This window comes from Ranitomeya variabilis, chromosome 5 (assembly GCF_051348905.1).
Source record: "Ranitomeya variabilis isolate aRanVar5 chromosome 5, aRanVar5.hap1, whole genome shotgun sequence".
Lineage (NCBI taxonomy): Eukaryota > Metazoa > Chordata > Amphibia > Anura > Dendrobatidae > Ranitomeya > Ranitomeya variabilis.
The window spans coordinates 301444234-301470962 of record NC_135236.1 but is presented as its reverse complement, the minus strand read 5'-3'; the positions used below and the strand labels follow the sequence as shown (position 1 = coordinate 301470962).

Here is a 26729-nt window from a genome sequence, read left to right as displayed (position 1 = left end):
GGGGTCGTATGCAGTGCCATCCAGTCTCCAAACGTCACGTGTGTGGTTGGCACCAAAGATCTCGATCTTGGTCTCATCAGACCAGAGAACCTTGAACCAGTCAGTCTCAGAGTCCTCCAAGTGATCATGAGCAAACTGTAGACGAGCCTTGACATGACGCTTTGAAAGTAAAGGTACCTTACGGGCTCGTCTGGAACGGAGACCATTGCGGTGGAGTACGTTACTTATGGTATTGACTGAAACCAATGTCCCCACTGCCATGAGATCTTCCCGGAGCTCCTTCCTTGTTGTCCTTGGGTTAGCCTTGACTCTTCGGACAAGCCTGGCCTCGGCACGGGAGGAAACTTTCAAAGGCTGTCCAGGCCATGGAAGGCTAACAGTAGTTCCATAAGCCTTCCACTTCCGAATGATGCTCCCAACAGTGGAGACAGGTAAGTCCAACTCCTTGGAAAGGGTTTTGTACCCCTTGCCAGCCTTGTGACCCTCCACGATCTTGTCTCTGATGGCCTTGGAATGCTCCTTTGTCTTTCCCATGTTGACCATGTATGAATGCTGTTCACAAGTTTGGGGAGGGTCTTAAATAGTCAGAAAAGGCTGGAAAAAGAGATAATTAATCCAAACATGTGAAGCTCATTGTTCTTTGTGCCTGAACTACTTCTTAATACTTTAGGGGAACCAAACAGAATTCTGGGGGGTTGAGGGGTTGAATAATAAGTGACCCTCTGAAAAAACTTTTCATAATTAAAAAAAAAAATAAACAAAGAAATAACATTCTTTTTTGCTGCAGTGCATTTCACACTTCCAGGCTGATCTACAGTCCAAATGTCACAATGCCAAGTTAATTCCAAATGTGTAAACCTGCTAAATCTGCAGGGGGTTGAATACTACTTACAATATTGTATCATACAATTATTAGGTTCTGTAGAAGGACGTAGATCTGGGGATTTATTATGATGGAATATAGGCTGAACTGGATGGACAAATGTCTTTTTTCGGCCTTACTAACTATGTAACTATATGTAACTATACTTGTAGGCACAGTACATACAAGGGATTTATGAAATATTGCTTTAAAGGTAAGTTCACACTAGTGTGTAAAGTCTGTCCTATTCTCATCCAGGAACGAGGGAACATAGCTAAAGTAGGAATTACAACATAACTTTTAATAAATAACAATAAAATAGAAAATAATTGTGTCACCAAATGTGTCAATAAAAAGTACCACAGAGTATGTTCAAATAGTTGACATACCATACACAGTTAGGTACTAGTCAGGTATTTCAGTGTGTACACCGGCAGTAGCCCAGTGTTCCAACACTTGAACCAAGAAGCCTGGTATAGAGACAGCAAAGCAAAAACCAGTGGTGCTTACTAAATACCTAGGCAAATGACCAGATGTCTTGGTAGCATTGATATTAGCAGTCAATCATGTAGAAAATAAATAAAGAAGAAGGGGTATAGACAATTAGGAGAAAGAAATGTATAAATGGAACAATCTCACCAATTGAAGAGGAAGCACTTTATCTCCCACGCAAGCTAGTCCCCTGATGATCCTGCTTGCAAAGAAACGCGTTGGGACCTTCTATTAGGGAGAGTGCAGGGCTCGCTATATTGAAGGGTTAGCTGTGGACTGTCCTTGTAAGGGCAGGAGTTTGGGGATTGAGACTTATTGACAGCCCCATAGGGATTGACAGGGAATTGTCTCCTGAGGTCGTGCGTTAATGGATTTTTCCACAGCAGCATAACCGGGGCTCTACTCATCCTCTTCAATTGGTGAGATTGTTCCATTTATACATTTCTTTCTCCTAATTGCGAATACCCCTTCTTCTTTATTTATTTTCTACATGATTGACTGCTAATATCAATGCTACCAAGACATCTGGTCATTTGCCTAGGTATTTAGTAAGCACCACTGGTTTTTGCTTTGCTGTCTCTATACCAGGCTTCTTGGTTCAAGTGTTGGAACACTGGGCTACTGCCGGTGTACACACTGAAATACCTGACTAGTACCTAACTGTGTATGGTATGTCAACTATTTGAACATACTCTGTGGTACTTTTTATTGACACATTTGGTGACACAATTATTTTCTATTTTATTGTTATTTATTAAAAGTGATGTTTTAATTCCTACTTTAGCTATGTTCCCCAAATATTGGTAGGATCATGTGATTCATCACACATTATTAGTTATTGCTGTTTTCTCATCCAGGAACGAGGAACGATTTTTTCTCACTTGTCATCCATGTGCTGTCCATATGCAATTGTTTTTTTTTTACTCAGCAGCTATTAATCATTTACGTTTTTTCATCTCACAGAATTGTAATGTAGCCACAAAAATTGTATGCTAGACTGATGGCCGGTATGGCATGTGATTTATTTCTCACACCTATCAGATTTCAGAGTGAAATCGCAACATGTCGAATACGGCTGAGAAAAAATGCGCAGATCTGCACTCCCCACTGTACAACATTGTCCGAGTGGAATACCTTTTTTTTCTCATTGCGTTCAACCGATTTATATGCTAATGTGAGCGACCTCTAAAGGCTGGGTTTATAGCCCTTTTTTGTCTTCTTGTGATCCAGATGTATACATTAAATGAAGGATGTGATGGATGTCTAAGGCGTCATTCACACATCAATATTTGTATGCCAAAATACAAGTGTCTCGAAAACACAGAACAGGTGTCAAACTTTCAATTATAGCTTTTCTCTATAAGTTCTACTCCTGGCTTTGGCAAACAAACATTGATGCGAAAATACTGAGGTGTGAATGAGGCCCAACAGTGATATATATAATGGTATTTATCAATTAACAAAATGCAAGTTAATGAACAAAGCAGAAATCTAAATCTAATCAATATTTGGTGTGACGTCCCTTTGTCATTAAAACAGTATCAGTCCTTCCAGGTACACTTGCTCACAGCTTTTGAAGGAACTCAGCAAGGAGGTTGTTCCAAACACTTTGGAGAGATGGATGTAGGCTTAAATAAATGTGGAACCAATCAGACGCTTCCCTGGTGGTATTGTTTGATGGATTAGTATCTCCTTGTATTTCTCAGAATTGAGGACATAATTTATCCTGACCAAATCCCCAACTCCATTTGCTGAAATGCTGCCCCAAACTTGTAAGGAACCTCCACTGTTGCCTTCTGACACACATAATTGTACCGTCTGAAGTCTTTTTCCAAACAAATTACCTTCGGCTACAGCCAAATATTTCGCATTTTAACTTATCAGACCAGAACACTGGCTACCGTTTTTCTGCACTTCAGTTCCTATTTTTTCATGCATAGTTAAGTCACTTAGACTTGCTTGAATGTTGAAGGCATGGCTTTTTGGAAGAGTTTTTTTCATGAAGATCACTTGTGGTCAAGGTTTTCTAATCATTAGAAGGGCATTGTTGGGTCCCACCGATGACTGCCTGTTCTGAACTGATGGCACTGCTGGACTTCTTCCAATTTTAAATGAAGTAAGTTTGATGTGGCTTTTATCTGGTGCAGTAACTTTGTTTGCCTGATGATTGCATCTAACTATGCCAATTTCCTGATGTCCTCAATACTGAGAAATAAAGGCAGATACTTATCTTTCCCACAGTACATTAATTAGGCCTTCTGATTGTCTCTAATTTTACTATACAGCAGGACTATGACCCCAAACATACAGCCAATGTCCCTTCCCGACATGCGCCGTACTAGTACTGCTCTGCGGGAACTGAGTTCCTGCAAACCGCAGTACTAGTACGGCGGCACGATCGCGCGGTCTCACAGTGAGCACCCGCAGCAATGCCCACGATCGACGCTAGCACTGATCGTGGGCATTTAACCCCTCTGATACCGCTGTCAGTAGTGACAGCGACATAGAGGGGCATCGCGCAGGGACGGGGGCTCCCTGCGCTCTCACACCGGAACAACGCGATGCGATCGCATTGTTCCAGTGTTCTGTAAGGAGTCCTCGGATCCAAAATGGCCACGAGGCTCCTTCCGGGTCCTTCGCTGAGGTGGCTTGCCGGCGCCTGCCGAGAGCAGGCACCGGAAAGCCTCCTGCACTGCCTGTCAGATCGCTGATCTGACACAGTGCTATGCAAAGTGTCAGATCACCGATCTGACGTACCATAGTGATGTCCCACCCTGGGACAATGTTATAAAGTAAAAAAAAAATAGAATGTATAAAAAAATAAATAAATCCCCAAATAAAGAAAAAAATAAAAAAATAAATATTTTCCAATAAATCCATTTATTTATGTAAATAAAAAAACAATAAAAGTACACATATTTGGTATCGCCACGTCCGTAACGATGCGCTCTATAAAACTATCCCACTAGTTAACCCCTTCAGTGAACACCGCAAAAAAATAAATAAAAACGAGGCAAAAAATAACGCTTTATCATCATACTGCCAAACACAAAGTGCAATAAAATGTGATAAAAAAGACAGATATAAATAAACATGGTACCGCTGAAAACGTCATCTTGCCCCGCAAAAAATAGCTGCCATACAGCGTCATCAGCAGAAAAATAAAAAGGTTATAGCTCTCAGAATAAAGTGATGCAAAAACAATAATTTTTTATATAAAATAGTTTTCATGGTGTAAAAGCGCCAAAACATAAAAAAAATAATATAAATGAGGTATGGCTATAATCATACTAACCGGAAGAATAAAGCTGCTTTATCAATTTTGCCAAACGTGTAACGGTATAAACGCCCCCCTCTGAACAAAAACCAGCAATTCCTGAATTTCTTTTATTCTGCCTCCCAAAAATCGAAATAAAAAGCGGTCAAAAAATGTCATTTGCCCGAAAATGGTACCAATAAAAACGTCAACTCGTCCCGCAAAAAACAAGACCTCACATGACTCTGTGGGCCAAAATATGGATAAATTATAGCTCTCAAAATGTGGTGATGCAAAAAACTATTTTTCGCAATAAAAGCGTCTCTTAGCATGTGACAGCTGCCAAACAAAAACCCGCTATAAATAGTAAATCAAACCCCCCTTTATCACCCCCTTAGTTAGGTAAAAATAATAAAATTAAAAAAATGTATTTATTTCCATTTTCCCATTAGGGTTAGGGTTATGGTTAGGGTTGGGGCTAACGTTAGGGTTAGGGTTGGGGCTAAAGTTAGGGTTAGAGTTGGGGCTAAAGTTAGGGTTGGGGCTAAAGTTAGGGTTACGGTTGGGGCTAAAGTTAGGGCTGGGGCTAAAGTTAGAGTTAAGGTTGGGGCTAAAGTTAGGGTTTGGATTATGTTTACGGTTGGGGTTAGGGTTGGGATTAGGGTTAGGGGTGTGTCAGGGTTAGGGCTGTGGTTAGGGTTATGGTTAGGGTTGAGATTAGGGCTGGTATTAGGGTTAGGGGTGTGTTGGGGTTAGGGGTGTGGTCAGGGTTATGGTTAGGGTTGGAATTAGGGTTAGGGGTGTTTTCAGGTTAGGGTTTTGGTTAGGGTTATGGTTGGGATTAGGCTTAGGGGTGCCTTGGGGTTAGGGTTGGAGTTAGAATTGGGGGGGTTTCCACTGTTTAGGCACATCAGGGGCTCTTCAAACGCGACATGGCGTCCGATCTCAATTCCAGACAATTCTGCGTTGAAAAAGTAAAATGGTGCTCGTTCCCTTCTGAGCTTTGCCGAGCCCCCAAACAGTGGTTCCCCGCTACATATGGGGTATCAGCGTACTCAGGACAAATTGGTCAACAACCTTTGGGGTCCAATGTCTCCTTTTACCCTTGTGAAAATAAAAATTTGGGGGCTCAAATATCATTTTCATGGAACAAAATATATTTTTTATTTTCACGGCTCTGCATTATAAACTTTAGCGAAACACTTGGGGGTTCAAAGTTCTCAAAACACATCTAGATAAGTTCCTTGGGGTGTCTAGTTTCCAATATGGGGTCACTTGTGGGAGTTTCTACTGTTTAGGTACATCAGGGGCTCTGCAAACGCAACGTGACGCCCGCAGACCATTCCATCAAAGTCTGCATTCCAAAAGAGCGCTCCTTTCCTTCCGAGCTCTGCCATGCGCCCAAAGTGGTTCCGCCCCACATATGGGGTATCAGCGTACTCAGGACAAATTGGACAACAACTTTTGGGGTCCAATTTCTACTGTTACCCTTGGGAGAATAAAAATTCGGGCTAAAAGATCATTTTGTGGAAAAAAAAAAGATTTTTTAATTTTCACGGCTCTACATTCTAAACTTTAGTGAAGATAAGTTCCTTAGGGTGTCTTCTTTCCAAAGTGGGGTCACTTGGGGGGTTTCCACTATTTAGGCACATCAGGGGCTCTCCAAACGCGACATGGACATGGGTTCCGATCTCAATTCCAGCCAATTTTGCATTGAAAAGTCAAACGGCGCTCCTTCCCTTCCGAGCTCTGCCATGCGCCCAAACAGTGGTTTACCCCCATATATGGGTATTAGCGTACTCAGGACAAATTGATCAACAACTTTTGGGGTCCAATTTGTCTTGTTACCCTTGGGAAAATAAAAAATTTGGGGCGAAGAGATCATTTTTGTAAAAAAATATGATTTTTTTTTACAGCTCTACATTATAAACTTCTGTGAAGCACTTGTAAGTTCAAAGTGCTCACCACACATCTAGATTAGTTCCTTAGGGGGTCTGCTTTCCAAAATGGTATCACTTGTGGGGATTTTCACTGTTTAGGCATATCAGAGGCTCTCCAAACGCGACATGGTGTCCGATCTCAATTCCAGCAAATTTTGCATTGAAAATTCAACTGGCGCACCTTCCGAGCTCTGCCATGTGCCCAAACAGTGGTTTACCCCAACGTATGGGATATCGGCGTACTCAGGACAATTCCACAATTACTTTTGTGGTCCAATTTCTCCTGTTACCCTTGGTAAAATAAAACAAATTGGATCTGAAGTAAAAATGTTGTGAAAAAAAGTTAAATGTTCAATTTTTTTTAAACATTCCAAAAATTCCTGTGAAGCACCTGAAGGGTTAAAAACTTCTTGAATGTGGTTTTGAGTACCTTGCAGGGTGCAGTTTTTAGAATGGTGTCACTTTTGGGCATTTTCTGTCATATAGGCCCCTCAAAGTCACTTCAAGTGTGAGGTGGTCCCTAAAACAAATGGTTTTGCAAATTTTGTTTTACACATGAGAAATCGCTGGTCAACTTTTAACCCTTATAACTTCCTAACAAAAAAAATTATGTTTCCAAAATTGTGCTAATGTAAAGCAGACATGTGGGTAATGTTATTTATTAACTATTTTGTATGATATGACTTTCTAATTTAAGGGCATAAAAACTAAAAGTGTAAAAATTGCGAAATTTTCGCCAAATTTCCGTTTTTTTCACAAATAAACGCAAGTCATATCGAAGAAATTTTACCACTATCATAAAGTACAATATGTCATGAGAAAACAATCTCAGAATCACCAGGATCCGTTCAGAGTTATGTCCTCATAAAGTGACAGTGGTCAGAATTGAAAAAAAATTACCTGGTCAGGAAGTTGAAAACAGGCTTCGGGGTGAAGGGGTTAAGAAATGTATTTAGTATAAAGAAGAACACAGAGTCCTATAAGTCATTATATGAATCCCACACAATTCACATCTCAACGTTGTGATTTCTGTGTGGGACGACAGGAATAGACAGAAGGAATTACATAAGCAGTGGCGTAACTACAAAGTTATGGGCCCCGGTGCGAACTTCCAAATGGGGCCCCCCCCCGCAGCCCTGCCATAACTCAAGGTAAACCCCATAGAATACAACGCAGCTCCCCTCATAGTGCTCCATACCGTTGATTATGGCCCCATAGATGCTCCATATAAAGCTGCCCCATATATAATGCTCTGCACCGTTCATTATGGCCCCATAGATACTCCATAGAAAGCTGTGCCATATATAATGCTCTGCACCGTTCATTATGGCCCCATAGATGCTCCATAGAAAGCTGTGCCATATATAATGCTCTGCACCGTTCATTATTGCCCCATAGATGCTCCATAGAAAGCTGTGCCATGTATTATGCTCTGCACCGTTCATTATTGCCCCATAGATGCTCCATAGAAAGCTGTGCCATATATGCTCTGCACCGGTCATTATGGCCCCATAAGATGCTCCACACAGTCACTGCCCCTTATAGTGCAGCACAATTGTTATGGCCCCATAAGATGCTCCGCACAGTCACTGCCCCTTATAGTGCTGCACAAGTGTTATGGCCCCATAAGATGCTCCGCACAGCCACTGCCCCTTATAGTGCTGCACAAGTGTTATGGCCCCATAAGATGCTCCGCACAGCCACTTGCCCCATATAGTGCTGCACAATTGTTATGGCCCCGTAAGATGCTCCGCACAGCCACTGCCCCTTATAGTGCTGCACAAGTGTTATGGCCCCATAAGATGCTCCGCACAGCCACTGCCCCTTATAGTGCTGCACAATTGTTATGGCCCCATAAGATGCTCCGCACAGTCACTGCCCCTTATAGTGCTGCACAATTGTTATGGCCCCGTAAGATGCTCTGCACAGCCACTGCCCCTTATAGTGCTGGCGCTGCACAAATGTTATGGCCCCATAAAATGCTCCGTATAGCCACTGCCCCTTATTATGGTGCACAATTGTTATGGCCCCATAAGATGCTCCGCACAGCCACTGCCCCTTATAGTGCTGCACAATTGTTATGGCCCCATAAGATGCTCCGCACAGTCACTGCCCCTTATAGTGCTGCATAATTGTTATGGCCCCATAAGATGCTCCGCACAGTCACTGCCCCTTATAGTGCTGCACAATTGTTATGGCCCCATAAGATGCTCCGCACAGTCACTGCCCCTTATAGTTCTGCACAAGTGTTATGGCCCCATAAGATGCTCCGCACAGCCACTGCCCCTTATAGTGCTGCACAATTGTTATGGCCCCGTAAGATGCTCTGCACAGCCACTGCCCCTTATAGTTCTGGTGCTGCACAAGTGTTATGGCCCCATAAGATGCTCTGCACAGTCACTGCCCCTTATAGTGCTGCACAAGTGTTATGGCCCCATAAGATGCTCCACACAGTCACTTGCCCCTTATGCTTTTGCTGCCATAAAAAAAATAAATCACATACTCACCTCACCTCTCTCTCTTCGCTCAGGACCCCAGGCACTTTCAATATTTACCTGGCTGCTCCTCGTGCGGCTCCATCTTCGGCACTGACGTTCAGCAGAGGGCGCGCACTGACTACGTCACCGCGCCCTCTGACCTGAGCATCACAGCCAGAGGACGCTGATGACAGAGCCGCACCGGAACGAGGAGCGGTAAATATCGCGCAGCGCTGCGCAGCGCTGTATACTCACCTGCTCCCGGCACGGTCCCTGGACGTCCCTGCTTCTTCCAGCGCTGCAGATTCTTCCTGTATTGAGCGGTCACAGTTACCGTTCAATACAGAAATGAATATGCGGCTCCACCCCTATGGGAGGTGGAGCCGCATATTCATTTCTGTAATGAGCGGGACCATGTGACCGCTCAGTGCAGGAAGAATCTGCAGCGCTGGAAGAAGCAGGGACGTCCAGGGACCGTGCCGGGAGTAGGTAAGTATAATTAGAGAGCGGTGACGGCTCCCTGCTGCGGGTCACTCACAAATGGTGGATCATCATCAATCATGGGTCATTTCATTCTCCTTCACTCCTGTCCATGGGGCCCCTAAGTAGTCTGGGCCCCGTCGCAGCTGCGACCGCTGCGACCGCGGTAGTTACGCCCCTGTACATAAGCCTTCATCCACAGAAGATCTGTGGTTAGTTCTCAAAGATGTTTGGGACAACCTCACCGCCGATTCCTTCAGAAACTGCATGCAAGCATGCTTAGAAGAATGGATGCTTTGATTCTGTTCTGAAGACAAAGGTTATTCAAAACAAATATTGATTTGATTTAGATTTCTCTTTTGTTCTTTTCCATTTTCTTCATTAATGTAAGAAAAACCATTAACATTTATACATTTTAAAATGTTCTTACGTTGCAGAGTTTTTTTTTCTACACCTGCCTAATACTTTTCCACACTGCTGTATGTCATGAGCATTTTATGAAGTATATGTTAAATGGATGGAGGTTTTTGTTATGTAATCTGACTGTAGCATGATGTAGGGGCAGAAACCCTGATTCCAGCAATGTTTGGACTAAGAGGCACAAGACACCTAGTCCTGTAGTGATAACCTCCTGCTGAATAAAATACTGATTTTATTGAAAGCCTAGTAAATGACACATCGTTGGAATCGGGTTCTCTTCCCCTATATCATGGTGCTTTTAGATTACATAGCAAAAGCTTTCTGACAGATTCCATTTAGCTGTTATTCTTCTTAGATGCTTCTTAAATGCTATCAATATCATTACAAAATTATTTCCTTTATTTTAATTGAATTCATGACATTGTATAGTCATAGTTTTAACATTCCTTAAGCCTTAAAGGGGTATTCCCATTTCCAAGATCCTATCCCAATTTGTAGTAGGTGTAATAATAATAATAATAGTAATAATAATATTAGCAAATGCAAATTAAGAATATTAATCGGAGGACCATGAGTCAAAAGAAGTAGCCAATCGTATTAACATCAAATAGTACCAATTTTTATTAAAGATACAATCAAATAGCACAATAAAATGTTTACCACTTATAATAAAATGACATAGTGACTAAATCACTGGATGCAGTGGTGAACTGGAAATATCGGTACGAGACATGTAAATTCCTATGGTGTGTATATGTGAAGATCGTATATAATCACAAAAATAGAGTGTGCAGACAGCTGACTGCCGAGAACCGGCAGTCCAGCAAGAGATAAATATAATGTGCAATACGTGCTGTAAAAACAAGCCGGAGGCTGCAAAGCACACAGAATAAGTAGAAAACGTTATTTACCCATGTGGGATGGTAGGGAGGTCTCGTCCGACACCCAGTCACGTACCCCAACGCGCGTTTCGCGTTTGAATGTTGCCGCTTCCTCACGCCCCCTGAGGAAGCGGCAACATTCAAACGCGAAACGCGCGTTGGGGTACGTGACTGGGTGTCGGACGAGACCTCCCTACCATCCCACATGGGTAAATAACGTTTTCTACTTATTCTGTGTGCTTTGCAGCCTCCGGCTTGTTTTTACAGCACGTATTGCACATTATATTTATCTCTTGCTGGACTGCCGGTTCTCGGCAGTCAGCTGTCTGCACACTCTATTTTTGTGATTATATACGATCTTCACATATACACACCATAGGAATTTACATGTCTCGTACCGATATTTCCAGTTCACCACTGCATCCAGTGATTTAGTCACTATGTCATTTTATTATAAGTGGTAAACATTTTATTGTGCTATTTGATTGTATCTTTAATAAAAATTGGTACTATTTGATGTTAATACGATTGGCTACTTCTTTTGACTCATGGTCCTCCGATTAATATTATATCTATGATTGAGTCGCCTATTTTTTGGTTTAGTAATACACGGCTGATGTTCTTGTATATATGCAAATTAAGAATGTAGTATAGTTTTTCTGATTCACTATGTCTCTTTCTTCATGTGCAGTTGTCAGGTATCCACACTGCTGCCCCCAGTTTGACACATCTGTCCCCATCTTAGGCCAATAGAAGTGCTGAGACAGCCGGGCCTTAGTTTTGCTGATCCCCAAGTGTCCAGCTAGCGGGATCTCATGGGCAATCCGTAACAACTCACCCCGGAATTGCTGCGGGACGACCAGCTGTCTTTCCCTCAACCACTCCTTTTGCGATTTTCCGGGTACTGTCTCCCGGTACAACCTTACTCGTTCCCAGAACACCCGCTCCTTATCAGTCACGGAGGTGGGCGTCTCGGCGAGTTGTCTCAAACTCTCTAGGCTCGCATCTGTGTGCAGAGCGGCCTGAAACTCCTGGCTAGGGGAAGCCAGAAGCGACGTCAGGGTCCCTTCCCCACGAGAACCCTCTGGGACCTGCTCTGGGTCCACATCTGGTTCAGTCACAATGATGACTGAGGAGGGTCCGGAAGGCAGACAGTTATCTGCGTTCCGGGCACTCTGACTGCGGGTGACAGCAGCTACGTAGGCTGTCTCTCCGGGGATTTCTACAGACCCATCAGCCGACACTGCTATGGGCTCTACCTCCCCATCCACCCCAATTACCTCAGGAGCATTGCTACTTATGGGCCAGTTACCTTCCTCGGTGGCACTGGTCAATTGCATGGCATCACCTTCCTCACGGTTCCCATGTATCTCCCCATTTCCTGTAGCACCGACACTTGCCCCTGGTAGGGGTTCCTCAGCCGTCTCACTCCGCAGAGCGACGTGGCTGAGCACTCCTGTACCTATGGACACTCAACTTTCACAGAAAAATCATTATCAGGTTCAGTTGGCACAGGTACAACATTTTCACCATCAATCCTAGGGAAAAAATGGTTATCAGATGCATCATTACAAGATAAAGCATGGTCAGGTAACACATGCGATTTCCCATCATCATCATCATCATCATCATCATCATCAGGGTTAACGTTACCCTTATTAGCAGATTGGAGAGGGGTGTCAGGGACGTAGTATGCAACCATCCTCCCCAAATCAGTCCCCAACAAAACGTCAGTGGGCAAATTATCAGACAGCCCCACTTCCTTCACCCCGCTCCCGGCACCCCAATCAATATAAACCCGGGCCATTGGCAAGGGACAGCTGATGCCCCCAATCCCAGTGACAGTTAGGGTTTTCCCCGGAATGATTTCTTCAGGGGCCGCCAGTTCGGGTCGGATGAGGGTTCGTTCAGCCCCGGTGTCCTTGAGGCCTGTAGCAACATGGCCTCCCATGGTGACGTGCTGTACGTTGTCACACACCCTCCCAGCCACACCACCCACCAAAAGAACTGCTGCATTAGGCCCTGAGGCCTTGGATGAGGGGTTCTTCGGCTTGTCTGGACAGTGGGGACTGATATGACCAGTCCGCTTGCAGACGTAACACTGGCGAGGTTCGGTGGTAGGTCTGATGTTGTTGGCCACGGGGACAGAACCTCTGGTGTGTTGGCTGGCAGGGGTACTGGCGTTGGTTGCAGGCTTACCCCCTCTCCAGCTGGTGGTGACTGGCTTCCGCACTTCCGATCTATGGTTGGCCTCATAGGCATCAGCAATCTGCGCTGCTTTCGTCACGTCTTTGGGTTCTCTATCCATCATGAACTGTCGCACCTCAGCTGGGCAAAGATGTAAGAACTGGTCTTTGATCATCAAGTCTCGCAGGTGTGCAAAGTTGGTCACTGACAGTCCTTAGGTCCACTGGTCAAAGTGGGTCCCCAGTCCATGCGCCACATCGCCGTAGCTGTCATGTGGGCTACATTGGAGGTTCTGGAACTTTCTACGGTAAACCTCAGGTGTAAGCTGGTACTTGGCTATCAGAGCCTGCTTGATGGCCTCATAGTCTCCTTCTTGTTCTTGAGGGAGGGCAGCAAACTCCTCCAGAGCTTTGCCTCTCAGCCCTGGTGTCAGGTATCGTGCCCATTCTTGTGTAAGCAGCTGGTATTGCCTGCAGGCTTTCTCAAAGGCCCGCAGAAAGGTGTCCAAGTCCCCGTCCTTTTCCATAACAGGAAAGTGATCGGGCCGGGGCTTCGGTGTCTGAGCACTGCTGGGATCACGGCTCTGGGCGGTGGAGGGCATCCCCCCCTGCCGGAGCATCTCCAGTTCATATTCTCACTGGACTTGGCGCTCTGCTCTCTCAGCCTCCCGCTCGGCTCGCTGGGCCTGGGCCTCTCCTTCGGCTCGGGCCTCCTGCCGGTATTGCTGAATCAGCTGCAGACGTCCATCATGGTCGTCAGTGGGGAGTTCTTCCAAGGCCGCCAGCAGGTGGGGGTCCAATTCGCCCTGATTGCTAATAGGGCCGGCATTCAGTGGTTGGACCTCTGCTGCAGCACCACCTCTGCTGGTGCTGGCTTCTGCGGCCTCGGCTCTGTGCCTGGCTTGGTCTAGAGCGGCTTCCCATTGCACCAGATCTGTGACCAGTTGGCCTTTGTTTTTGCCTGCAAAGTCAATATGCTGTGACCTGCATAAGGCAATAAGGGTGTCTTTGGTCTGCAGCTTATAAAAGGTTTCTCCCAGCACAACCATGGTTGCCAAATAAAAGATAGGACAGAAAAACAAAGAGAAGGTAAGGGATAATTACCAGTACACACAATTGTCTCAGGACTAATAAACACTAAGTTCATTCTCCAAACTTATTTGCGCAGAGTCCTCGCAAGAACTTTGCAAGTTTTTAGTGAGAGGAATGATTGCTCAAACCCAATCACTAATGCTCTAAAGGCCCCGTCTCACTAAGCGATTTACCAACGATCACGACCAGCGATACGACCTGGCCGTGATCGTTGGTAAGTCGCTGTGTGGTCGCTGGGGAGCTGTCACACAGACAGCTCTCTCCAGCGACCAACGATCAGGGGAACGACTTCGGCATCGCTGAAACTGTCTTCAACGATGCCGAAGTCCCCCTGCAGCACCCGGGTAACCAGGGTAAACATCGGGTTACTAAGCGCAGGGCCGCGCTTAGTAACCCGATGTTTACCCTGGTTACCAAAAAAAACAAACAGTACATACTCGCCTTTCGGTGTCCAGGTCCCTTGCCGTCTGCTTCCTGCTCTGACTGAGATCCGGCCGTACAGCGAGAGCAGAGCGCAGCGGTGACGTCACTGCTGTGCTCTCACTTCTCACTGTACGGCCGGCAGTCAGTGAGAGCAGGAAGCAGACGGCAAGGGACCTGGACACCGAAAGGCGAGTATGTACTGTTTGTTTTTTTTGGTAACCAGGGTAAACATCGGGTTACTAAGCGCGGCCCTGCGCTTAGTAACCCGATGTTTACCCTGGTTACCAGTGAAGACATCGCTGGATCGGTGTCACACACACCGATTCAGCGATGTCAGCGGGGCCTCAACGACCAAAAAAAGGTCCAGGCCATTCCGACACGACCAGCAATCTCGCAGCAGGGGCCTGATCGCTGGTACGTGTCACACATAGCGAGATCGCTATGGAGGTCGCTGTTGCGTCACAAAACTTGTGACTCAGCAGCGATCTCGCTAGCGATCTCGCTATGTGAGACGGGGCCTTAAGATCCCACCACCTTGCCACCAATTTGTCAGGTATCCACACCGCTGCCCCCAATTTGTCACGATTCACACCGTGACCGTCACCCCTACGTCACGGATCGGGGTGACCTTAGGCCAACAGACGGCTATCACATGTGCAGGGGGGCTTATCCTAGTTATCCCTCCACTGCTACAATGTGATGAAAAAAACCACACACAAGGCTATTGACCTCCTAGTTTACAGCAGGGGCTTATTTTAGGTATCCCACTGCTCTTCAATATACCACGAGCTACAGGGATTTATGTATATCCCGCTTTACAGCTCTGCTTGAACTTGCAGCTCTCTCGCGCCCCCTTACCCTCAGGTCAGATTAGGTACTGCACCTAGGGTAATTAGTCGCCAGAAAGGCTGCCTGCTATGTACTGACTATTGGGCATGCTGCAGCGAGGCGATATAACTACTCCCACTCAGGCAGGAACAATAATTATCAACGCCGCAGTCGCTAGAACTACACCCGAAGGCCCCGCACATGGTATGCTGCCACCAGCTTCGATTAAACGGGTCCGAAGCCAACCCAAAACAGTAGCGTAATTCCCTTCAGAAGCCTTAGGGTACGTTTTAGAGCATGAAGAATGAATCTAGTATTTTAAATATTTTACTCCATTAAAGATTAAGGCAGTGTTTATAAAGAGGTATAAAAGATGTTACAAAATGAGACAATTGAAAATGTGCAAGGTAATTATAAAATAAAGGGATTAAATGAGAAAAGGTAACACTCACATGTTCTCAGGACATTGCAGGCAACCAGGCTAGTGGGTGGAGTTCCCATATGTCCCAATGCATCAGGACTGGCAGTCAGGACTCCTCAGATAAGACTCAGACAGACTCTGACAGACTCTCACAGACTCTGGAGGCTGGGTAAAGTGGAGTCACTTAAATAACCACAGCCTTGTGACATCACGACCAGGGCTGGCTTCCTCAGACCCTCCTATCTCTTCAGTCTTAGTAAATTTAACACAAGTTTGTCTAATGTCTGTATCTCCACTACAGAACATGTCAGAATCATAACACACCCAGCATTCATCTTGTATTAACATTGGCATTCTAATGAGACCAAATTTGGGTTTGATGGGATGCGTAGTTCCAGAGAAATCCAAACTCTGTCCCTGTTGGAACTAGAAGCCCGCGTTTACCGTGGCCGATAGATCCGCCGATGGAGATTCACAAACTGGATGTATTATTTTCCTAGCTTAAACCGTTGGCCCAATATCTTATCATATTAGAACAAAGACCCTCATGGATTTTGGAGAACTTCTATACCAGTTCTAGCTAGAGGAAAGTTTGAGCCAACACAAGCGATCGTAAAAATTCTTTTGTGAGGGGCATGAAGAGTAAAGGCCCCGTCTCACATAGCGAGATCGCTAGCGAGATCGCTGCTGAGTCACAAGTTTTGTGACGCAACAGCGACCTCAGTAGCGATCTCGCTATGTGTGACACGTACCAGCGATCAGGCCCCTGCTGTGAGATCGCTGGTCGTGTCGGAATGGCCTGGACCTTTTTTTGGTCGTTGAGGTCCCGCTGACATCGCTGAATCGGTGTGTGTGACACCGATCCAGCGATGTCTTCACTGGTAACCAGGGTAAACATCGGGTTACTAAGCGCACGGCCGCGCTTAGTAACCCGATGTTTACTCTGGTTACCAGCGTAAATGTAAAAAAAAACAAACAGTACATACTCACCATCTGATGTCCGTCAGGTCCCTTGCCGTCTGCTTCCTGCTCTGACTGAGATCCGGCCGTACAGTGAGAGCGCAGCACAGCAGTGACGTCACCGCTGCGCTCTGCTCTCACTGTACGGCGGCACTCAGTCAGAGCAGGAAGCGGACGGCAAGGGACCTGACGGACATCAGATGGTGAGTATGTACTGTTTGTTTTTTTTGGTAACCAGGGTAAACATCAGGTTACTAAGCGCGGCCCTGCGCTTAGTAACCCGATGTTTACCCTGGTTACCCGGGTGCTGCAGGGGGACTTCGGCATCGTTGAAGACAGTTTCAACGATGCCGAAGTCATTCCCCTGATCGTTGGTCGCTGGAGAGAGCTGTCTGTGTGACAGCTCCCCAGCGACCACACAGCGACTTACCAACGATCACGGCCAGGTCGTATCGCTGGTCGTGATCGTTGGTAAATCGCTATGTGTGCCGGGGCCTTAAGTTGCTCAAAGTCAGGAATTTACAGCCAGAGCAATAAAAGCTCTTCTACACCCATTGAAAAGAAAAGCTAAATCCTGAAGTGAAGGGGGGTGAACGCCCACCCTATAGGTGCTGGCAATGAGAGACTAAAACTTATATTATATTTCATACAATATCGTGACAGCAGGCATTTGAAGACCTTAGGTATCCATGGTTACAACCACTAGCAACTAAATGTCACAATATCAGTGGTCATATCCATGGATATCTAAGGTCCTACAATGCCTGCACATGAAGAAATAAACAGTGAATCAAAAAAACTATATTATATTTCTAAATGGAGGCAATTTGTAATATTATTAGTACACCTACTACCTATTTTGATAGGATCTTGTAGATAGGAATACACCTTTAAGCATGCCCTTGAAGCTCTGAATAAAGTTGTTAAATGTTAGACATTAGTACCGAAGATCTTGAGGCTATAGCACAAGAAGTTATCAGAGACTAATATCCATGTGTCAATCAAAATAACCTTTTCACATATTTTTCTGTAGAAATCAAATATCCTCTGCTTTGTCGGGATTGTATGTAAAAGGAGATATTAGTATGACAATTGTCCGAATAGCATTACTTATGGACTCTTTACACAGAACATGATGGGGCTGATAATCGCCTTACAGTAGAACATTCAGTTCTAATCATTGTCCAGTGTAAACATGTGCAGAAATGAAATAATGAATATTCCCTGTTTGGTATCAATCACATATTTTATGCTGATTGCCGACATAAAAATGATTCTTTGTCAGCAGTAAATCCACTTTGTAATGGAAACATATAAAGAGGAAAGACAGGTCATTGCCAGCACTTAAGGGGAAGCCATCATCAGAACATGACCTATTGTTTACTTCAGCTTTCAGTGGTAAATACAGTAAATATATATATATATATATATATATTTACTCTGGTAATTTTTATTACCAAGTTACAATCTGTATTAAAGGGAACCTGTCACCCCCAAAATCGAAGATGAGCTAAGCCCACCATCATCAGGGGCTTATCTACAGCATTCTGTAATGCTGTAGACAAGCCCCCGATGTATCCTGAAAGATGAGAGGTTAAAGAGGATAGATTATACTCACCCAGGGGCGGTCCCGCTGCGGTCTGGTCCGATGGGCCTCACGGTCCGGGTCCTCCCATCTTCTTACGATGACGTCCTCTTCTTGTTTCACGCTGCGGCTCCAGCATACTTAATCTGCCCTGTTGAGGGCAGAGCAAAGTCCTGCAGTGCGCAGGTGCCGGGAAAGGTCAGAGAGGCACAGCGCCTGCGCACTGCAGTACTTTGCTCTGCCCTCAATAGGGCAAACAAAGTACGCCTGCCCAAGACCGGAGTGTGAATACAAGAAGAGGCCCCGGACTGTGACGCCCATCATATCGGGACCGCCCCTGGGTGAGTATAATCTAACCTCTTTTTCTCATCTTTCAGGTAACATCGGGGGCTTATCTACAGCATTACAGAATGCCGTAGATAAGCCCCTGATGCCGGTGAGCTAAGCTCATCGTCGATTTTTGGGATGACCGGTTCCCTTTAAAGTTGAAAAAGAAAAATTTAGCAATTTTCACATTGGCCACTTGGGCTCTATTTCCTACCGATTCAGGAAATAAAAAAATGTACATGGTCACAACATTTGTTTCATGTCCCCATTTTTCATTCTGAAGCATCTAATGAGCGTGTGCCAAGGTCACTGTGTAGGCCCCCAGGGTCATCTGTGACATCACCTATAATGATTGGGGGATCAAGTGCTATTAGGTGTGTATAGAGGTGTTACCTGGCATTGTAACCCTGCCTTTGATAGTATGGAGCTTTTCTATAAACTTCCTCGATTGACAAGAAGTATAAGGCTACGTTCACACGATCCGGATTTTGATCCGGATCCGTAGCGGATTTTCAGCTGCGGATCCGGATCAGTTTTCCATGTTGGTTACAGTACAATGTAACCCAATGGAAAACCAAAACCGCTGTGCTAACGATCCGTTTTTCCGCTGGAAAATCCGCGCGGATTTTCCAGCGGAAAAAAGAAGTAGCATGTCAATTCTTTCAGCGGATTCCGCACCGGTTTTCCAGCAGCTCCAATAGGAAACTGCTATTGGAAACCCGCAGTGGAAAACGCTGAAGAAAAAGGATCAGAAAACGCAGCTCAAATTCACTGCGGAATTTAGCTGCCGTTTTCCAAAAACGGGCAGGAAAAAAAAAGGATGGAAATCCTGATCGTGTGAACGTAGCCTAAGTCTTAAAAATCTCCACTAGTCAGTGTGAAAATTTCAAGATTACTAATCTTTTTTTTTTTAAACAAAACCTGATTTAAATAATAGGTCATTTTCTGATGATATTTTATGTTTAAAACACAATTATTGTAATATGTATATTTGTATAATATGTATATATATGTATAATATTGTAATATAATATTGTAATATTATTGGAAATCTGACAGTCTTCTGTATCGGAATCTGGTGCTTTTTACAATTTATTTACCTTTGTGAAAGTACTATTAGTTTGACATTTGTTGGAATCCATAACTATTTGATTTTACGTGATTTTTTTCTATTAATATGATACTGATTTTTTTGCGTGCAAGAAAGTCTGATCACATTTGATCGGTTGTTTTTATCTGCCCTTGATCCATTTTTTTGACAGTTATTACCATAGTTTCATAGTTGTTACTATGTGACATCTGTTTCTTTATATATAAAATTTTTTACCAACATCTCATACTCATTAGACAGTAAAAAATAAACAGTGTTAGGAACATCTGTGTGCTATTATTTTTTTTCACTGACCCATTAACTTGAATGGCCGATTTTGACCTGCAAATTGGATCAAAATTGGACATGAATATGTTTTTTGTTATTGAGGACAATCAGACATGTGAACAGTACAACCATAAGCTGAGCGATTTCAGAAAACTCATGCCCATACTTGTTTTTTTCCTGACTCAATTACAAAACTGCAGTTTTCTTTAAAACCTGGAGCAAGTCACTTCTTTCAGTGTTTTGCAACGTTTTTCACCCATAGAAAGCAATTAGTATGTTCAAAAAAGCCATCAGTTTATTCAGCATTTTAGTGAATAAAGCAGGTACAGCAGGATGTGAAACCCATTTAGGCCGGCGTCACACTCAGCGTATGAAAATACGGTCCTTTTTTACGGCCTTAATACGCAGAAACGTTCCCACAATAGTGATCCGTATGTCATCCGTAGGCAGGGTGTGGCAGCGTATTTTGCGCATGGCATCCTCCGTATGTAATCCGTATGGCATCCGTACTGCGATATTTTCTCGCAGGCTTGCAAAACCGACATCTAATGGATTTATGTGCTCAAATGTTCTTTAAAACATATATACAAATATATATATATATATATATATATATATATATATATATATATATATATATATATATATATAGTCAGTGAGACACACACATATATATATATATATATATATATATATATATATATTCACAGAGATCAAAAAAGACGTTTATCAAGGCTTGATAAAGGCTCAGTTTGAGCTGAAACGTCGCCCGGCTATGTGGGTCGATTAAACCTTCCACATTTTTTTCACTGAACTAATGGAGTGCTGCCTCTTTTTTGAGCACCCGAAGATAAGTAATTAGAAATAGTGCTGTTCCTTTTTTTGTCTTATATATATATATATATATTTATATTTAATTCAGCGCTAGATAGCATAAAAGCCGGTAATTCAATTGCCGGCTTTTGCTATCTCCATCCCAAACCCGACAGGATATGAGACATGGTTTACATACAGTAAACCATCTCATATCCCTTTTTTTTTGCATATTCCACACTACTAATGTTAGTAGTGTGTATGTGCAAAATTTGGACCCTCTAGCTATTAAATTAAAGGATTAAATTGTGGAAAAAATTGGCGTGGGCTCCCGCGCAATTTTCTCCACCAGAGTGGTAAAGCCAGTGACTGAGAGCAGATATTTATAGCCTAGAGAGGGACCATGGTTATAGGACCCCCCCTGGCTAAAACATCTGCCCCCCGCCACCCCAGAAAAGGCACATCTGGAAGATGCGCCTATTCTGGCATTTGGCCACTCTCTTCCCACTACCGTGTAGTGGTGGGATATGGGGTAATGAAGGGTTAATGTCACCTTGCTATTGTAAGGTGACATTAAGCCAGATTAATAATGGAGAGGCGTCAATTATGACACCTATCCATTATTAATCCAATAGTACGAAATGGTTAATAAAACACACACACATTATCACAAAGTACTTTAATGAAATAAAGACACAGGGTGTTTTAATATTTTATTAGACTCTTAATCCACCTGAAGACCCTCGTTCTGTAAAAAAGGTAAAATAAAAAAACAACAATATCCCATACCTTCCGTTGTTCAGGTCACGTCCCACGCTGTAAATCCATCTGAAAGGGTTAAATCATTTTACACCCAGGAGCTCTGCTAATGCGGTGCTCGTGGCTGTAAAACCCCGGGGAATGAATGGAAAGCAGGGGAATGTCCTGTAGTTACCTTGAGTTGCGGTGATGCGCCCTCTGCCTGATGTCCTCATATGAACTCGAGCCTGGGAAAAATTCGAGTTCATATGAGTTCATCCAGCAGAGGGCGCATCACTGCGACACCCTGTGTCTTTATTTCATTAAAGTACTTTGTAATAATGTGTGTGTGTGTTTTATTAACCATTTCGTACAATTGGATTAATAATGGATAGGTGTCATAATTGACGCCTCTCCATTATTAATCTGGCTTAATGTCACCTTACAATAGCAAGGTGACATTAACCCTTCATTACCCCATATCCCACCCCTACACGGGAGTGGGAAGAGAGTGGCCAAGTGCCAGAATAGGTGCATCTTCCAGATGTGCCTTTTCTGGGGTGGCTGGGGCAGATGTTTTTAGCCAGGGGGGTCCTATAACCATGGTCCCTCTCTAGGCTATTAATATCTGCTCTCAGTCACTGGCTTTACCACTCTGGCGGAGAAAATTGCACGGGAGCCCACGCCAATTTTTTCCGTGATTGAACCCTTTAATTTAATAGAGGGCCCAAATTTTGCACATACACACTACTAACAGTAGTGTGGAATATGTAAAAAAAGGGATATGAGATGGTTTACTGTATGTAAACCATGTCTCATATCATGTCAGGTTTGGGAAGGTGATAGCAAAAGCCGGCAATTGAAAAAATACTCAAAAAAAGCAACATGTGAACATAGCCTAGTACATATAGGCGTATCAGACAAACATGTTTTTACATGATCCCTAAATTAAAAAAAATACAGCTACCTGATACATAACAAATATATATTGTAAAATGTCTAAAAATAATACAGCTATCAAAGCAAAGTTAAAGGAAAATCAAAATTTAAATAGCAAACCATCATATTCCTGTCGGCATTTATGTGGGCAACCAGGGCAAGACATCTTAACCCCTTCACGCCGCGGCCTTTTTTCGTTTTTGCGTTTTCATTTTTCGCTCCCTTCCTTCCCAGAGCCATAACTTTTTTATGTTTCCGTCAATATGGTCATGTGAGGGCTTTATTTTTTTGTACTTTTGAACGGCACCATTGGTTTTACCATGTCTTGTACTAGAAAACGAGAAAAAAATTCCAAGTGTGGTGAAATTGCAAAAATAGTGCAATCCCACACTTGTTTTTTGTTTGGCTTTTTTGCTAGGTTCACTAAATGCTAAAACTAACCTGCCGTTATGATTCTCCAGGTCATTACGAGTTCATAGACACCAAAGATGTCTAGGTTATTTTTTATCTAAGTGATGAAAAAAAATGCAAAACTTTGCTAAAAAAAAAATGTTTCCGATACCTGTAGTGTAGCATCTCCATTTTTCGTGATCTGGGGTTGGGTGAGGGCTTATTTTTTGCGTGCCGAGCTGACGTTTTTAATGATACCACATTTGTGCAGACATGTTCTTTTGATCGTCCGTAATTGCATTTTAATGGCGTTCTGAATTTGGTTCTGATTCTGGCGTTCTGAATTTTTTTTCTCGCTACGCCGTTTAGCGATCAGGTTAATCCTTTTTTCTAATTGATAGATCGGGCGATCCTGAACACGGCGATACCAAATATGTGTAGGTTTGATTTTTTTTTTTTATTGTTTTATTTTGGATGGGCCGAAAAAATGTTTTTATTTATTTTTTTCGTATTTTTAAAAACTTTTTTTTTTATTTTTGCCATGCTTCAATAGCCTCCATGGGAGGCTAGGAGCTGGCACCACTTGATCGGCTCAGCTACATAGCAGCGATCATCAGATTGCTGCTATGTAGCTGAAATGCAGGCTTGCTATGAGCACCGACCACAGGGTGGCGCTCACAGCATGCTGGCATCAGTAACCATAGAGGTATCAAAGACCTCTATGGTTACCATGCTGACACATCACCGACCCCCGATCATGTGATGGAGGTCGGCGATGCGCTCATTTCTGGCCGCGCGGCCGGAAGCGGTAGTTAAATGCCACTGTCAGCGTTTGACAGCGGCATTTAACAGGTTAATAGCGGTGGGTGAATCGCGATTTCACCCGCCGCTATTGCGCGCACATGTCAGCTGTACAAAACAGCTGACATGTTGCGACTTTGATGTGGGCTCAGCGCCGGAGCCCACATCAAAGGGGGAGACACGACATGCGCCGTACTAGTACGGCGCATGTCATGAAGGGGTGTATCGCTGACATATTGGCTTCATAAGAGGTAATTTATGTCCATATTAAATACTATACAATACATAGCTGTAATGAATAATCGTTTGTGTATATAAGACATAATAAAGATCAGTTCATAGTAGAACACTGTGTGCTTCCTTGGCCTGCTTCAGGCATATATGTGAGCAAGGCATCCGAAAGTGTATCTCTGTCATATGCTTCATCAGGGGTGATGTCACTCCTTATTGTCCATATTAAATACTATGAAATACACAGTTCTAGTGAATAAACTGATGCATTTATAAGACGTAATATGGATCGGTTCATAATAGAACATTGTGTGCTTCCTTGGTGTGCTCCAGGCATATATGTTGTCAAGGCATCCCAAAGTGTATCTCTATCATATTGGCTTCATCAAAGATGACGTAACTCCTTAATTATCCATATTAAATGCTATGAAATACACAGTTCTAGTGAATAAACTGATGCATATATAAGACATAGTATGGATCGGGTCATGGTGGAATATTGTGTGCTTCCTTGGGGTGTTCCAGTCCTCACCTTGCTGACATCTATGCTGTGTATAAAGCCATACAGACTAGTTATAATGTTGGTAAATTCAGTCACCCTAATTCAGACAGGAGCTCTGTACCCGTGTAATCTAATAAATATATATATATATATATATATATATATATATATATATATATATATATATTACCACTTGCTGTATTTGTTGAAGATTTTCCATTAAGATTGTTGCAGAAAAGTTGTGGATTTGCTTCACATTTCTCTGCATAGAAAAAGATGCAATCTGCACAATGTGTAAGAGAAATTGACATTTTGTGCATGACAATACACCAGCGCTCCTCAGTCTACATGCTGCAGATTGTCTCCGGAGTGTGTGAATGAGATTTCTGAAATTAACTCACAATGCTACTCCTGTAATACTCTTAATAATGTGAAAATCTGCTGGGAAGAAAAATCCACAGCAAACGCACAAAATTGGAACATTCCCTTCGATGCGCGGTCTTGTATTGTTTGCATATATCTTTTGTATTTTTGCATCTTACACAGTAGACATGAAAAGTGATCTGAAAAGTGCCCCCTACACTCCTGCCATACAAAGCTTCTGCCTCATGGGTAAAGGTGTAGCCAAAGCCACTCTCATCAGTAAAAGGGCAATATTGGGTCAGGATTTTATGAAAAAGAATAAATTGTGCTTAGTTAATGTTTATTAGATTTTTTTATACTGTGACAAGAGTTTGGGAGGTTTATTGATTTGTGGGAAACCTCAAATCTATGCATGTTCAAATGGAGAGTAATACAATGACATGTTTTGGTTGTGCTTGTTTTGGTGTCTTAGTGCCAATGACTGCAGTGAATAATTGGCTTTCCAATATGGAATTTTCTCTTTTTAGCAACATTAGGTGCCATTGTGTTCCAGCGCCAACAGCACTTCCACGTTTCAAATGCCTCAACCTCTGGTAAGTACTGCCACATAGGATGTCCTCAACCATTATCATCAATGTTACTCTGTTAGTAGATGCCCTAGAATTTAGTCTGAAAATATATGTATACACACATTCCCAATGAATAGACATGATACTCTTGCTTAGATCCTTTGCTGAAAGACTGGACAACTTTTAGATCATTATCTAGGTGCCCACCCAGTAAAGTCATTAGCAGAACACCTGTACAACCAACAGCTGTTTCTCTGGACACCCCCCATATGCATGAACACTCGGCTCAGCTGAGCGATCCTATGTTTGCTCTGAGATAGCTAATGCCAGACATCTCTGGCAGTGGCTTATCTCCAAAACAACAGAATCCGCCATAGCAATTCAACAGGCTTGGACCTTCAGTTGATGTGTGGGGAAAGAGATGAGAGGCACCCACATATATTAAACTGGTAGCTGATCTCACCAGTGTCGGAGGGTTTGGCCAATTTTAATAGGATGTGATGTCCTTGTGGGGGTGGTGCTGGTCTTTGCTTGCTTGTTCCTTACTTACACTGTGCAATGACAGTGCGCTTTGTTGCCAGCTTGTCACTTCTGATCAGAGTCAGCAAGAGGGCGCACTGTCACTGTACACTGAGAAGAACAGTGCACAGTGGCAGGGATATACTGAGCATCTATCAAAATTACAAAGTGATGCATGCCGAATAGAGCAGAGGTTAGCCCAGCCCCTGAAACAGTCAGAGGTCATTGATGATGCTTTGTTTCAGGGAGGGAGCAGAGGCTGTGGTCATGTAGCCTCTGCCCACTGATGATGCTTCCTTTGAGTATACCAGCATGCATTGGGATTCTCAAACAAAGCTTCATTAAAGTGGAAGTAGTAGGAAAAAGAAATACATCAGTTAGATATATGTGATAAATGAGGTATGATGTAGTGTAGTTATGGAAGGATAGGGACATTTTGCTTGAAATATATTAGAAAAAAGATTAGATTGTGACATTAAATAGAGTTTGGGATGAAAAAAAAATTGTTTCGGACCACCCCTTCAAGAACAGTATTGGTTTCAGTATCATATTATATGACTTTCCACATTTTTTTTTTTTTTCGTTTTGCACTGTACCAAGAAAGCAAAGTGTTAACAACACATCATGTATTCAGGGAGTTTCTGGCATACCAATACTTTATCATTTAGCTGGATTAGCTAGATACTAGACTGAGCACCCACCCGTTCACACCTCATCAAAGCCTCTAATATTGTTTTCATAGAGAAGACTCCCTTTATGTCTACAGGGTAAAAGAGCAACTGGATTATTACTCTTTTATCTTCGTAATTATTTAGACCTGACCCACCCATTCATTATATCTGATAATCCTGGCATT

General features: G+C 43.4%; 1 protein-coding gene across 4 annotated transcripts in view; it reads left to right on the top strand.

Annotated features, from left to right (window-relative positions):
• Positions 1-26729, top strand: part of SFMBT2 (Scm like with four mbt domains 2) — a 284729-nt gene that overhangs the window by 135888 nt on the left and 122112 nt on the right. For 3 of the 4 annotated variants that reach the window (XM_077264491.1, XM_077264493.1, XM_077264492.1), the window contains exon 5: positions 25313-25378. The exons of the other annotated variant lie outside the window; for it this stretch is intronic. In XM_077264491.1, the coding sequence (XP_077120606.1) occupies positions 25313-25378 (66 nt within the window). The remainder of the gene's footprint in view (positions 1-25312; positions 25379-26729) is intronic. 4 annotated transcript variants of the gene reach the window in all.